At 37.4% G+C, this 16,767-nt stretch overlaps 1 protein-coding gene across 1 annotated transcript in view; it reads right to left on the reverse strand.

The window, feature by feature from the left end:
• The window catches only part of ASB5 (ankyrin repeat and SOCS box containing 5), a 685,704-nt gene extending 669,219 nt beyond the window's left edge, over positions 1-16,485 (reverse strand). Inside the window, exon 1 of the mRNA XM_044062518.1 lies at positions 16,252-16,485. Within this exon, the coding sequence (XP_043918453.1) occupies positions 16,252-16,447 (196 nt within the window). The 5' untranslated portion in view covers positions 16,448-16,485. The remainder of the gene's footprint in view (positions 1-16,251) is intronic.
• Positions 16,486-16,767: the final 282 nt, after the last annotated feature.

Below are 16,767 nucleotides of genomic sequence, written 5' to 3' on the forward strand. Positions count from 1 at the left end.
GCTGGGATACTGTCACTTTCAGTAGGTATCTCTCTCTCTCACTCTCTCCCTCTTTTTCTATCTCTATTTCCTCCATCTCTCTTTCTCTCCTTCTCTGTACCTTTCAGTAATTCTGTCTTCTACATTCCTACAATATAAACATTCTTTAACTTTCTCTTGACTTCTTCTTCCAAGTCTTTTCTCACTCTTTTCCAGAAACACTGCTCTGAACATCAAATCATCCTTTAAGAAGGACAAACAATGAATTTATGTCAGGCCTACCTTTACCCAGAATGAATTGTTCCATTCAACAAACTTGTCATTTAAACTGATAACAATACTTCTGTGGCTAACACAACAGAAGTTACTCTCTCTTCATAAAGAACAAAACTTATTTACCTTTATGGTTAAAAGGAAGCACTTCTTATTTATAATAGCATATATATATATATATATATATATATATATATATATATATATATATATATATATATATAGGTCTACTTTGACCCATTGAATTTACACTTTAGCAAAACTAAGTTTTGCTAGTCCAGTTTCTTGAAAGTGCATGTCTCCGAAAACACACTTTCTCGAAACTACAATTCACCGAATAAAAAAAAAATACATTAAACTGACCTATGCAGGCTGCCCCCCCCTCAACCCTCAACATTTGTTTCCATAATGAAGCCTGTCTTATTCCTTGTATTTCCAGAACAGGCTGACTAGTCCTAGTCTGCCAGATTATCGAAATGGATTCATAGGTTAATGATGAAAGAACACTACAGATTAATTTTAGTTTATGCAAAAGATATCCAGCAGAGATATAGCAGTGTTATTATTACACAAGCCTAGTATGGTAGCTATAATAGTAATAAATAGACATCTGATACTGACACATCAAACATTCATTAGATGAATACACAGTGCTGTCCTGCTTTTGACAGGCAGCACATCTGGTGATACTGGTGTGGCTCTGGATGATACTGATAACTGCAAGCAGGGCTCATGGTTTCCATGCCAAGACCTCAAACAGTTACCTCATGCCACTGAATTACCTAGTTATCTCACTGTGTTACACAATGTCAGATAAAGTGCAGCTGCCTCTTTGCTTCGTGATGATTTATGTGTCATATGATCTACACATCAGACTGTGTTAAACTCCTAGATTCTTGGTACTCTTGAAGTTTTTCTTCTTTTCTTTTTTTGCAACAGCTAACAGACACCAATTACACTTAATTGCCCAGTAGATCAATGACTTAATTACAGAAATTACTGAGAGAATTCAACTATTTCTAATGATAGAAAATGGTAATATGGTACAGTTAATGTAACATTTGCAGTCACAATATAAAAAGCTACAATACTGTTCTATGCACTATTTAATTATTTATAGCTTGGTCAGTGGGATAAGTGACTGGCTCAGAACAAGGATGACAAGAGTTCTAGAAGAAAGTATCCCAAACATATGAAAGCAACTGTGTAAAGAAGCCTTGAAGTGACTAACAAATTCAACTGGCAATACATTTCATTTCAGGAAAGAGATACACAACAGAAAAAATGCTATCACCATACCTGTCAACTGTATAGATTTTCGCAGACTGTCCAGATTTTTGCTTTATATTTTTGGTCCATTTTTCATAAAAATATGGTTTTCTAGTAAGTCATTAGCAAATCATTTGAGATTTAAGTAACAAAATAAAGACAGACATTTGAGTTTCAGACTTTATATCCTTCAGAAAATGTATGCTAATGCAAAGCCTGTTATTCTATCTACTTTCTAAGACTGTAGGAGCAATATTTAAAAATTGTCCCTATTTTTGGACCTTTGCCACCCCATTATTTATGGCTTTGTCCAGACTTCTTGCTCTAAGAAGTTGAGAGGTATGTCATTCACCTATGTGATGAGTAGCACAGATGTGGGTAATAGAACCAGATATGGGATCACATACGGTGCATAACTTCCTTGGCATAGCCTCCGCATTTTGCATCAGGTATATTTATGGCTCCTGTTATACCTGTTGACCAAAGGTCTACAAAGATTTTGTCTTCTTATAAAATATTCTGTTTTTGTGCACTGATGCACAGCACTGCACATGAGCACTACCGACAATTAATAATATAGCAGATGTAACAGTGCCTTGTCTGATGCATAATTTAAAGTCATCCATAGTTAAAGCCTGACTTGATTATAGTGATTGCAATGTCAGATGGAATGAATATTTAAGACAGCAAGTTAAATGAAAAAACAAATAAATGAGAAAATAAATTAACAAAATGTTGCTTCTTTCTATTACTTATAAAATTATAAAATAAGAGTGGTAGGTGTGGGTGGGTATTCCAGTAGCACATTATATGTCTGTGTAGGATGTCCATATTTAATGCTGTTTAATTTACTACATGATTACTGGAATAAAATATTACTTTTACTGCTGAAACTCTAGGGAAACAGATACTGAGAAAATTCTCAGCCAGCAGGACTGTGCTGATTCTGAATGAATAGTGAAGGTGTTTGGCCTTTGCAAAAGGCATGCATTCGGAATATGGATATATATCACCAATGAGAAAAAAGTTGCTGAATTTGCTTGCTATATATTTTACTACTGCTGATTTTTGCACCTAAAGTTATATAACTTATCTCCACTCTTGCAACAGAATTAGACAAAATGTGTTTGTATATATTTGAATCGGTTAATAATATGCTTTATTTTTCAGCAGGGTACTGGACCTGGGATAGCAGTATATCATTTTGCAAAATGAAATATCTATTCATCTTGCAGATGACTTTTGCCTGCTGCTATGCTCACATTTCACTTTTAGGAAACGTTCCAAGAGTGTAGTAATAAACAAGGGAGCTAAGAAAGCGTGGAAAGACAAAAACAGGAGAATAAGGGTGCTTTTGGCTTGTACTGTTTGGCTGACTCAATTTTATCATTGGACTGCAGTAAAGAAGGCAAAAAAGAAGGCAACTACCCTCAACTCATTTTGGCTGAAATAGAGTATTGAACCACTGGACCAAAACCTGGTGGTCAGCATAGCTTGTTATCAAATACCGGAGCTAACAGACAACCATGATGCCATCAGAATGTTTGTTTAGTACATGAGGTAGAGCTGACTTTTTGGTTGTTAACAGACCCTGACATTATGAACAAATCAAGTTCATCAAGTTCATTTTAAACAGATGAGTTTTACTATTATTTGTCACAAAGTGAAGATACTTTAAAAATTCTGCATCTATATATAGAATAATAACACTACATGCAGTTTTACTGTATTTCTGTGCATTGTATGCACCAGGACCCTAGCTGATCATAGGATCATAGGAGGTTACTAGGCTAATGGCTCTAGAGCCCTTACAAGCCTATACAAGCACAACCCCTGTTCCCAAGAATATCAAGCTATTAAGCAGAACTAAATCAACAACTGCTGGAGTGAATTTGCAGTTTCCCATCTAATCATCCAAATTATACTTAAATAGGGTCAGCAAGGGACTCTGTTTCACCTGAATTGGAAGTTTGTTCCAGAGGAAAAGTCATTTCTGTGAGACATACCTGTCTCTCCAGCAAGTCCTGTTGATGTCGCATACTAGGTTGAGTTCCCTAGAGTGAATGTATCTTATACCTTTAATTTAAGAATGTGCAGCATTTCCATTAGAGCAGGATCTGAGATTGCTTTATATGCAAGGCACAGGTCACATCTGAGTATTCTGTAAGACACAGAGTATAGTGACAGTGATTTCAGTCTGACAACATATAATATGCTGAAGACCTTGAATTTTCTTTGTAAGAAACATTTAAAGTTTTTCCAGTTGCTGCAGGTGCCTGGTAAGGTACATACCAAAGGCAGCATTGTACTCTATTACTGGCCTGATGAATGAGGAGTACAGTGGTGTAACCTCTTTTGTTCTAGATGCAATGTTGTTACTTATGAGGTGAGCAATGAAGAAAGCCTTTCTTACTACTGTGGAAACGTGGTGGTCAAAGAAAAGGTTGCTGTCAACATGTGTGCCCAAATCTGACACCAATGATTGCTTGCTTATGGTATTGTTATTAATGTGTTAATCTCCAGGGACATTGCCCTTGCCGGAGGTAATGATAATGCATTTTTTTGCATTTAGTTTTAGCCCATGACTTTGGCACCAGACATTTGTCTGTGTAAGTCCATTTTGTAGGATGTTGACATCATTTGGGGACTCGATGATTGCACCCAGTTTGCAATCATCAGCAAACTTTGTCAGCCAAAGGCCTTTTGTTTTAGCCTGTAAATTGAGAAGAAGATTCCAAACAATAGGGGCCCCAGCACCAATCCCTGTGGAATACCACTGGTCATAGGTCTGCTGGTGGAGGTAGAGTCACCTATTTTGACTGTTTGTGTTCTATGGGTGAGCCAGTTTTCAACCCATCTGAGTGGGGAATAGTGTCAAAGGCCTTGGCCAGGTCTAGATAGGCTGCGTGCAAAGATTTGCCTTCATCCAGGACTTTGGTGACTTTCTCAGAGAAGTCCACCATGTTCAAGAGGCAGGATCTCCCTTTAATGAAGCCAAACTGGGTCAGGTTAAGTGTTTGGAGGTCTCCTATGTCTTTGTTAATAAGGACCATGAATATTCTTTCAGTAGCCTTACAGATTAGGCTGGTCAGGCTTATGGGTCTATAGTTCCCAGGGTCAGTGGAGGCATCTACTTTATGTAATGGGATGAGAGTTGCTGTCTTCCATTCAGCAGGTACAAAACCAGTGTTTAGATTATGGTTAAAAAAGTACCCAGTGGTGCAGCTAGTTCCTGTATTAATTAATTTAGAACACAGACTGGGATATTATCAGGTCCCATAGAGGCAGTGTTTTTGGCTTTGGACAGAGCGTTTATGACCTGCTCTTTGGAGATACTATATGGAGGGCAGGTGAAAGGAATGCTTTGGGGGATATGTGGCAGGGACAGGAGGGAGAAGTTTTCACTGAACCTATCAGCTAGCAGGTTGGCTATTTCTGTGGTTTCAGTATATGTGGTGCCATTAACAACCAGTTCTGTGCAGATCTGTGTTTTTCCTTTAAGGTTTCTGATGTAACTAAAGAATATCTTATGATTATCCTTAATGAAGGAGGCTAATGTGGATTCTTATTTAGCTTTAGAATGCCTTACAAGTTGTCTTATGTCCTTGTTTAAGCCAAGGAGGGAATGCTTCCAATTCTGAGACCATTCCTTCCTGCTCTTTGACAGTAATTTATTTCTGTTGCTGCATAACCTGTTAATGGTGGATTTCCACCAGGCAGGTTTATTCTTTCTTGGTGATCTTGTTTTGGTCCTGTCAGGTATAGATGAGTCAATACATTTATATAGGTTCTTATACAAGGCATCGGTTTAAATCCAAGTATAGTTGTCCACGCCATCAGTGAAGGCAGGCGCTATGAAGCTATTAATTCCATCACATATTAGGTTGTAATCGGCTTTGGAGAAGTATTTTAGACTAGTTGCTGCCAAAGGGGGGGGGGGGGTCAGATGTTTTTGTTATTTCTAATGAAACTGATTTATAATCAGACCTCACTACGGAGAGCCACATACATGGGATGGTGCAACAATCACCCCTGTTAGTAAGCACCAGATCCAGAATGTTTGGGCCCCTTGTTTGGGTGTCAACCAACTGGGCCAGGGCATTAGAGCTGATAATGTCTAAGAACCTTTGAAATGTGTTAGTAAATATGTAATTTACCCAATCTATGGATGGGTAGTTAAAGTCACCTAAAACCAGGGTGTTTGGTTATATCTTGAGCAATTCAAGTAGATCCAAGTATGCACTATAGGTATCCTAGTTCATGGAGGGGGTCCTATAACTAGCAATCACTTGGAGAGGGGTCTTACCTACAGTCAACTGGATCTGGATAAGTTCAAGGGAATCATTTTGTTTGACCTATCTAGAGGTGTATTTATCTTTGATGAATATTGATACTCCACCTCCTTTAGTTCTCACACATTCAGTTTGTGGTCTGAATGTGTGGAAGGCACTATAAACAGGTATGGCTGGACTGCCTTCCACAGCCTTAAACCAAGTCTCTGTAATAGCACAAATGTTGCTTCCAGTGAGTGTAGTTTTACGTTTAGGCTCCTAGCATTTAGCAGCATAATCTGAGGTTGCTTTTTGAAGATATTTTTACAATGGGAATTCTGCTGGTGTGACATTGCCTAAAAAATGCACTATGGAGAAGGAAAGAGCCTTAGCCAGTAACCAAAATCCCAAAGGTGACAGATCAAGACTATCCCTGGCAAAGCAGAGTGGTCTAATCCACCATGTCATCCCAGGCTGATAGGTACTGGATCCCGTTAGAATGACACTAGAAACTAAGCTAATTGTTGAAGTTAATCATTTTTTGTTTACATTTTGGTATCATATTAGGGGAAGGTAGTATGCTGCTCAAGGCTAGGGACATACCTGCCTGAGACACATATTCAGAGACCTCAGTCATGTCTCTCTTCATATAGTCCCATGAGGTGCATCTCAAGTTATTCACACCAACAAAAACTATGATGGAGTCAAAACAGTACTTGTTGTGGAGAGACTTGAGTGCATGTGTGATCTGGCGGATCCTGACATCCAACAGACTGCTGACCATAACCTTCTCCTTTTCCAGCCTAGTGTGTGGGACATCTGTGTGTGTCACCATGGAGTTGCCTATGACCAATAAATTTGGTTTAGATGTGCTTTACCATAGGGGTTTGTTTAGTGAGACACCTGTGCTTTTGGTTTTATGTGTATTGAGTGCTGTAGGTACTGTATTAGGTATATATGTTTGTGTTTTGGAGGTCTCTGGTGTTTAGGTAAATTTCTGGCGAGTACTTCTGCATATGACAGTTTATGTGTTGAGACTGTGGTTTGCAGAGGAGGTATAATATGTGGACTGGCAACCTGTTCAGTGTCACTGTTCTGTGAACAAGAGAGCAAGGGTTCCAAATTCTTAATGTATATGCATCTCTCACAAATTGAGCTTGAGTGGTTTAGTAGTAGTGGGTTGTCATTGTACAAATGGCAATTGCTACATTGCCTCAAGATAGCCATGCAATCAAGCTAGAACGAGAAATGGAAGAGAACTGACCATCCACAATACAAGGTGCAAATTTGCTTATTTTAACGAGAAAAGATATGGTTTAATTGGGGGCTTAATGCTGGGTCTATACTAAAAGGGCTCTCAAGGGGTACAAGTCTATTAGGGATTAGGACATTTAAGTTACAGTGGCAAATGCTGTAGAAAGCCCAGCTATGCTCAGTTTAAGGGACTCCTCAGTTGAAGCACAGACAGCTTCTAAGGCAAAATAAATCTACTTTAACTTTTGCATCTGTAACTGCAATGGTTACCTCCACTGCGCTGTGCTGCATGAAGGTGTGCTGTGTGCAAACAGATGCCTCGGATTGCTCAGATGAAGATGGCAGAGAAGTGGCTGGTCACCAAACCCTGTGGAGCTATGTTAAAACAGGCACAAACCCACAGAAACACAGGGCTTATGTAGCAACTGCGAGAACCCTTTTGTAAAACAAGTTAAGCAATTTTCAAACAAGCTGGCCAATGGAAATGCTCAATACTCAGCCTTATTTTAACAACCTCCAACTCAAATGGGTACTTTACGACACTCTTTTGCCACAAGGATGCAGGGGGCCCTCTTAATGTAAGATGGCTGGTTTTAGTGCTCAGATAATGCCAAACAATCTAGATTCAGCAAATCCAAATCAAGCCTATGCTATTAAATACACAAGTAATAGAAAATACAAAGTGTAGGAAAAACAGTCTCAAGCAGCAAACAGTTTAAACAGTGAAACAGCAAAACAATTAAAACAGCTAAAAAACAGTTAAAAGTAGGTGGCAATTCAGTAATACACAGTTTATAAGTGCAGTACAGTGAATAAAAATACTTATTTTTCTGTAGATTTCAAAGAATGCCTTGGATTTTGTTTTGATTCACGCCATTGATCAGAGAGAGCACACCAGTCATAGAGCAGCTCCTGTAAACTGAGCACAGGCACTTGCAAACATACTGCCTAAATACAAGCTAAGTTAAGCAATTTTCAAATGAGCTGGCTAATGGAAATGCTCAATACTTGAACCTTATTCCAACATTCTCCAACTCAGATGAGTCCTTTGCTACACTCTTCTGCCACAAGGATGTAGGGGCCATCTTAATCTAAGATGGCTAATTTTAGTGCTCAGATAATGCCAAACAGCCTACACTCAGCAAATTTGAATCTAGGCTGTGCTATAAAATAGCAAGTACTAAAACAATCTCAAACAGCAAACATTTGAAACAGAAAAAGAGCAAAACAGTTAAAATGGCTAAAAACAGTTACAAGTAGGTGCAATTCAGTAATACACAGTTTAAAAGTCCAGTGCAGTGAATAACAATATTTATTTTTCTGTAGATTTCAAAGGATGCCTTGGATTTCATTTGGATTCACTCCAGAGATGAGAGAGAGCACACCAATCCTACAGCAGCTCCTGTAAACTGAGAATAGGCCCTTGCAAATGTGCTACAAACAGGCCCTTGCAAATGTGCTGCCTAAAAGCAAGCTAAGTTAAGCAATTATGATATTATGTTTTAATAATACAGAGTATGTGTTATGTTTTTCTATCACTGCCACGAATATTGACGGCATACTTGATTGAATATTTATGACAAAATCCTACCTTTCATTATGACAAAAGGTTTATAGTTGGTGACTCTCTAACACATGGTTGTGTTCATACCTTTCAACTGTCCAGAGTTTCACAGAATGCCCAGATTTTTTAATTATATTTTTGGTCTGCTTCTCATAAAAAATATAGTTTTTCTGACAAATCTTTGAAGACTGAAGTCAGTAAACAACAACAGACATTTGAGCTTCTAAATCATATAATTCAGAAAATGTATGCTAATACAATGCTTGTGATTCTATCAACTTTCTGAGCATGTAGCAGCAATATTTAAAATCTGTCCATTATTTCAGGCCTTTGTCACTCCAATATTTTTGCCTGTGTCCAAAATTCTAGTACTAATAGGACAAGAGGTACGGTTGTGTTTAGCAGCACAATCCTAGCCATATTTTGTATCATAAACATTTTTATTTATGGGATTCACAGTATTACTAAGTGCACATTCTTCTTGAATTGGTGCAAGCATCTTCATGATGCAAGTGAATGCACTGTGACAGCCATATCGTTGTCATGACCAGCTGTGGGTCAGTGGCATCAGGACACGCCTGAAAGGGACAGGACATCTGCCTACTCCCCAAAGCAAGACATGTGGCCCTACAACATGAAGTAAGATGAGCATGCAGGGTGTATAATGTAAACTACTTCAGGGTGTATAACTATAACATAATAGTAATAATAAACATAATAATAATAATAATATGCATTCTAAAAATGACATTAGAAGAATTCATATTGCAGTTAAAACTATGTATAAACACTTCAGCAGTGATAAAGCTGTTACTATTTATTTCATGGTAATATTTCTCAGAAGACATGCAACACATGAGAATCAGAATCAGAATCATATTTATTGGACAAGTATGCACACATACAAGGAATTTGACTTTCCAAGTATGATTTACATAAATGACATACATACATACAACTATTAAGAACAAGACAAACAACATACATGCAACTATTACGAACAAGACAAAAAAGTAAATATACATATAAATACAAGATGCAAAGTGTAACTCAGTGCAAGAAATTCTGAAATAAACTCTGAAAGAAACAAGTAGTAACAATATGTAAACAATACTGCAGAATCCTAAGACTCTTGGGGAAAAGAATACCCCAACCTAATAAGCTGAGTTAACCATTTATGAACTTGATGGCCTGTGGAAAAAACTGTTCTTATATCTGCTTGTTTTGGTACATATTAATCTATAATGCCTGGCTGATGATAATAGTTCAAAAAGATGGTGGCCTGGATGTGAAGGGGCGGTGATGATCTTCTCTTCCCTTTTCATGACTCTGGAGTAGTACAGGTCCTGTAAGGAGGGCAAACTAGCACCAGTGATATTTTCGTCCGACCTGACTATTCAGTGTAACCTATTTTTGTCATGATTAGACAGAGATCTAAACCACACTGTTATGAATGAGCTGAGAACAGACTTAATGACTGCTGTGTAGAACTGAATCAACAGTTCCTGTGGGAGGTTGAACTTCCTCAGCTGTCGCAGAAAGTACATTTGCTGCTGTGCCTTTTTTATAATGGACCCTACATTGGTCTCCCGCTTCAAGTCCCAGGAGATTATAGATCCCAAAAACTTGAAGGATTCCACAACTGACACAGCAGTATTAAATAAAAAGAGTGGGGATAATATTGTAGTACCACTCCTAATGTCCACTGTCATCTCCACAGTTTTAAGAGTGTTCAGTTCCAGATTATTCTGACTACACCAAAGAGCCAACTGCTTAACCTCCCATCTGTATGCAGACTCATCACCATTCCTGATGAGCCCGAAAATAGTTGCATTGTCTGCATATTTAATAAGTTTAACAGAGGGGTCCAAAGAGGTGCAGTCATTAGTGTAGAGGGAGAATAGCAGTGGTGAGAGCACACATCCCTAAGGGACACCTGCATTGATCATGTGATAGCTAGATGTAAAATCCCCCAGTTTCACCTGCTGTTTCCTATTGTTTAGAAAATTGGTGATCCATTGACAGGTGGAATCAGGAACAGAAAGCTGGTCAAGTTTCAAGTGAAGAAGTTCTGGAATTATTGTATTAAATGCAGAGCTGAAGTCCCCAAACAGAATTCTTGCATATGTCCCTGGGTTGTCAAGATGTTGCAAGATATAGTGCAGGCCCATATTAACTGCATCATCCACTGACCAGTTCTCTTGATAAGCAAACTGAAGGGGGTCCAATGAAGGAGCTGTAATATCCTTCAAGTGAGCTAACACAAGCCTATCAAAAGTCTTCATGACCACTGATGTCAAAGCAACAGGCCTGTAGTCATTCAGTTCTGTTACAGTGGATTTTTTAGGCACTGGAATGATTGTGGCTTGTTTGAAACATAAATGAGCTTCACACAGCTCTAATGATGTATTAAAAATCCAAGTAAAAACAGGAGCCAGTTGATCAGCATATGTTTTTAAACAAGATGGTGAAACCCCATCTGGGCCAGCTGCTTTCTTAATTTGCCATCTTTTAAAAAAATGATACACATCCTCCTCAGAGATAATTAATGCAGGCTGAATGTGAGAATGTGTGGAAGAGATAGTCATATAAGTCTTAACACTGACAGAGCAGGTAAGAGTGTCATTTGTAGCCTCAGGCTTATCCAACCTGCAGTAAAAAGGATTCAAGTCATCAGCCAGCTGGTAATTAGCTGCAGTGTAGGAGACAGATGATCCGCTGTGGTGACCCCTAACCGGGAAAAGCCGAAAAAAGAAGAAGAAGTAGGGGATGGTTTCCGGTAGTTTGTAATGTTTTGTGGATCATTGGCTAAAAACTGTCTTTTCAGCTTTTCAGAATAGTTCTTTTTAGCCACTTTGATTTCTTTTGAAAGTGTGTTGCTTGCCTGTCTAAAATGTATTCTATCCCCACTTCTGTAGGCATCTTCTTTGGCTTGACAAAGCTGCTTAAGTTTAGCAGTAAAACAGGGTTTGCTGATGTTAAATTTTAACCAGGTCTTAGTGGAAACACATGTCTTCACAGAAGCTGACATAAGATGTTACTGGGTCTGCCAGTTCATGCAAGTTAGCAGCAGAATCTTCAAAGACATTCCAATCTCTACTATCAAAGCAGACTTGCAGCTTCGGCTTTGTTTCAGTAGTCCACCTTCTCACTGTATTGATCACAGGTTTAACACATTGTAACTTGCTCTTATAGATAGGAAGCAAATGACTCAAACAGTGGTCAGAAAAGCCCAAAGCTGTACAAGGGACAGCACAATAAGCATGTTTTAACACTGTATAACAATGATCCAGTGTGGTTCTGTCTCTGATAGGACATTTTATATGCTGTTTAAATTTAGGAAGTTCATGTATGAGATTTGCCTTATTAAAATCCCCCAGAATAATCAGATAATTCTGCTCCAAGCACATTACTTGATCAGACATGTTTTGTAGTGCCGCCCTCTCACCGGCTTGACGTGAAATGTAAACACTAACCAGAATAAATGAAGAGAGCTCCTGAGGTGAATAAAAAGGTCTACAATTAACACAAAACATTTCTAAGTCAGGGCAGCACATTTTACTTAGCACTGTGACATCATTACACCACCCTTCATTGATATAAAAGCAGATTCCACCTACTTTACTTTTCCCTGATATCTCCAATACTCTGTCCGCTCTGTAAAGTTGAAAGCCAGGCAGATGTAATGCAGAGTCTGGAATGGATTCATTTAGCTGGGCTTCTGTGAAACACAGTACAGAAGAAAGTGAAAAGTCCTTGTGAGTTTCACTGAGAAGTAACAGTTCATCCATTTTATTACACAGGGAGCAGAGATTTGGCAGATGTAAACCTGGGAGTACCATTTGAAAACCTCTCTGTCTCAGCCTAACCAGTGCACCAGCTTGCTTCCCCTTTTGTGATGCCTGTGTCTACCTCTGCTGCTGACAGCTGCTTCTCCTCCAGGTAGGAGCTCCAGAAAATGTCTTAATTGTGAAAAATCCGGTGTCAAATTGCATGAAATGAATTGGCGAATATTTAACAATTCTTCACAAGTATACATAATTACAGCTGAACACCAAACAACAGGACAAATAAACAAAAACAAACAGAATAACTAGAGAGCACTGAACAGAGGCTGCCATTCTCTGCACCATCTTGTTTTTTATTTTTTTTTATTTTCAGGATAACCATTCCCGTTTTGAGGTTTATTGTGATTAAAGTAGTTAATTCAAATAATTATTATCAACTACACAGTACAAAGTTCCTTCTGGACCGCTAAACAATATACATATTTTATGCCATGTTCACCCTCTAACTTTATGTTCTCACTTGTTTGTTGTCGTTTACTTTCTGTCTGTTTGCATGTTTTGGGTCTAATATTTCCAGAAGGTAACCTGCAAAAAAGCTACTTGTAGATAGCTTTACTGAGCACACCACAAAAGCCTTCCATCAAGCACCTCAGCATGATGAAAACATCTATGCAGCATTCCATAATATCCCTTACCCTTTATACCGGACCCTCAGCTAAAGGGAAAATACGTATATAGTTAAGGATCCATTCATTGCTGCCAAAACAACCAGAATGGTATACAGAATCTATGTATGCTATCATTTTATGTGAATTCATTATAGTATTCTAAAGTAGAGCACAATAAGGTTAATGTGAGCTATGTTTCCATTTTATATGCTTGTTGTTATATGTAAGTTGTGATTTGACAACACATACACATTTGTTGGCCAGTAGATGAAGCCTATGTTTTGATTAAAATGTTTTTACTATGTGGTTGAACTATTTAAACATATATATATATATATATATATATATATATATATATATATATATATATACAATATATTGAACTGTTTTTACGTTTATTGTGTTTTACATGGTAACTCTGTATATGAACTTTAAAGTGCCACGGATTACATTTTTTAACTGGATTTTAATCAGATTCATTTTTATGGCACTATCAATTAATTTAATTAATTTATTTAACTAACTTAATTAATTGATTGGGGGAGGATTTGGATTGGTGCATTATAATGACACACCTATAAAAAAGAATGACTCTTTGGTGCAATGTTTTTGATTTCTGAAGAAGTCTACATGGCTAGACGAAAACGTGTGGTAACTGGTAGCGTTAAATAAAGCTTATACTTTATGGCTGGTGTCTCCGAATTTCGCCTTTTTGAAGTGAATTCTTGGTTTTGTTGGGTGAAATTTCTCCTACATTTTATATGCTTGCAAGAACAATGCTTTACAGTTGAGAATTTCAAGGAGATGAGGCCTGATGATTCCAAACAGTGTTACAGTGAAGCAGCCAATTTGTATCATCATCATAATATATAAACCAGCATGACTTGTTCAACATTATTGAGCAGAGACCATTAATCCATACAGAATTGTCTACTCGTGGTTGTTTATACAGTCTAGATAAAAACTTTATATATATATATATATATATTATATATATATATATATATATATCACTTTCTAAAATAAGGTAAGTAAAATAATTTCTGCCATTCCTTTTTCTTCTCCATCCAGAACAATGAGTAATGAAGTTGAACATTAAAGGCTGATCATTAGGAAACTTAATACTGAATATTTGTCTGAACAACTATTCTCAAAAAGTTAGACAACAAAAATATTTAATTTGCCTGAGAATTTAGGCCCATAGTTTAGCATATATTCTCTGTTTCATTAATGTTAACAAAGTCCATATTCATTCCTTTTGTCCTCAGACACATCATATATTTCTATATATTTGTTAAAAAAGGATATACACTAGTTCTAATGAAATTTTCCCCATTTAGTAGCCTAAAAATCATATATGACTTTAGTCCTTAATTTGGTTTTGTATTCATGTACTTTTCTTCATCTCTGGCTGGTACTACACTCGTTCTTTTCCATGAGGAAATACCTGTAATTATGGCTTCCAGTCATGCATCATATTTATTGTGGAAAGTACTAGGAATAAACTTTTGTGCAGTTTCCTTCACTCTCTGTCTTACACACACACACACACACACACACACACACACACACACACACACACACACACACACACACAGGCACAAACAATAACACACACAATCACAAAGACGTTTATCCTTTAATTATTCTAGTGCTCCCATCTTCAAGCAAGCATTACCAAGTCACGCTTCCTATGGCTGACGTGTCATATATGACAGCCTTCTGTAATAACATTTTCTATGTTTATACTTTAATCCATCAGTTTTATCACAGATTTACACTTTACAAAAATGGTTCTGTGTGTTCTTTGATTCTGATTACCCTGCGGCCCCTTGTGTATTTTTTTTTCATCTTATTCTCCTGACAACATCCTTCCAGAATCATAATTATAAATTATTTCTGTTTTTCTACAGCAGAGGTACAAATATATTAAGAAATACAACTTCTAACTATGTGGTAAAAGATGTAGCATTACTAATGAAGAGTTACATTACATGTCTGCACATGAATCTTTGGTGCAAATTATCAAATAAATTGGTTACAATAACTGGTGCAGACACATAAAAATGTCCACTGACAGTAAACAGTCAGACTAATAAAACCTGAATCTGGGTTTTAATAAACTTAAAGGAGAATAGTGTATATTATAATCTGAATTGTTACAAATATCCATTGAATATTTATCATAAACTTAAATTAAAAGCATGGAAATATGAAAATAAAAAAAATCAACAAATGTGCTTAGTAATGACATTATTTTCACAGGTAACAACATTTGAAACTGAGAGGATCAGCTTTAATAATGTAGAGTCAAAGTATGAGAATAGCCTTAGGGCCTAAGAAAGTATTCCAGAGACTTGGGGGGGAAAAATAAATGAAACATGTTGGGTTTTATTATGCAAGGAATATAGCCCTTTGGTATCTGATCTATTTGGTAACTCCTACACCCTACAAAAAGAAAAAAGAAAAAAAACGAGAGAGATGTCCCTCACTGTTGTTTGTGTCTTACTGTTTCTCTGTTCAAGACTAATGTCAGTTTTTTGACCCACATCAGAAATCACATTATTCAGATCCTAGTAGCTAGTTTGATATCCCCATGAGAAGGTCAGTTCAAAAAGTGGAATAAGTTAACAATTCTATCTCTCTTTGTCCGTGTACACTGCTGATAGTAGGGAATGAATATGTGCACTATGGGTAGGGGCAAAACCTGTCCTCCCAAACAGTCCACAGCTTGTTAAATCTGTAGTTCACCCAATGTAACATCACAGTTAGCTGTCATCCCTCTCCAGATAGGAACCAAACAAGCTCAACATTTGTTATTCAAGTTCCCTGTTTACAGAGCAGGTTGTTTGCTAGAACCAAGATCACATGGATAACCAGGCACTGTACTGAATGAAGATCACAAGTACAACTTAACTTCTTCATTTATTGTTATAGCTGACAAGTTGCACATGACCCAGTGATATAAATTAATTGCTTTAATTCTTATTATGTCTCTTTTGCATTTAAATATTCATTACAAGGGAAAGACCAAGGAATCCATTTTGCTAATATACCCAGGATGAGAAAGACGAAGGCTCCTTCCTTTAAAGTGAAACTGTCTGGTAGTCAAACAGTTAAGAGAAACCGGAGTCAAAAGCAGCCCGTTAAAAACAGACATGAGTAAGAACATAAAAACAACTTACTTTGCCCTTGAGTAACTCCATAGAACTCAGCAGCTATTCTAGCTGCTTCTTTGCGATTGCCTTTTACTATATAGAAGTGGCTCAGAATGCAAAGGCTGAGTTTGATAAATATCTTGAAACAGAAAAGTGCCAGAATAGTAAAATAGACATTGGATAGCTGATGGGCAAAAGGTCGGCCTTCAACTTCCTCAGTCATTGCTGCAGCAGTCGGGCACTGTTGGTGTTTAGGTATGAAGCTCAGATGAGTTTACTCTGTCACATGGCTTAGGCATTAACTCCCCTTAGCAGCTGCTCCTGATAAAATGGCAGAATACCAGAGGGTCAGTATGAATCCTGCCCAGAGTGAGGCCCAGATTATCTGTACTTTAACTTCATCACACATTTTAGGGCTTTGAGTCATTGCATGTTCTCATAGAAAAACAAGACACACTGTCACCTCTCAGTAGCTAAGCTGACTATAATCTACAGTTTCCCTATTGTCACTGAAATTAAAAAGAAAAAAAAAATCACAGTATA

Source organism: Protopterus annectens, chromosome 2.part1 (genome assembly GCF_019279795.1).
Source record: "Protopterus annectens isolate FY-2018-M chromosome 2.part1, PAN1.0, whole genome shotgun sequence".
Taxonomy (NCBI): domain Eukaryota; kingdom Metazoa; phylum Chordata; order Ceratodontiformes; family Protopteridae; genus Protopterus; species Protopterus annectens.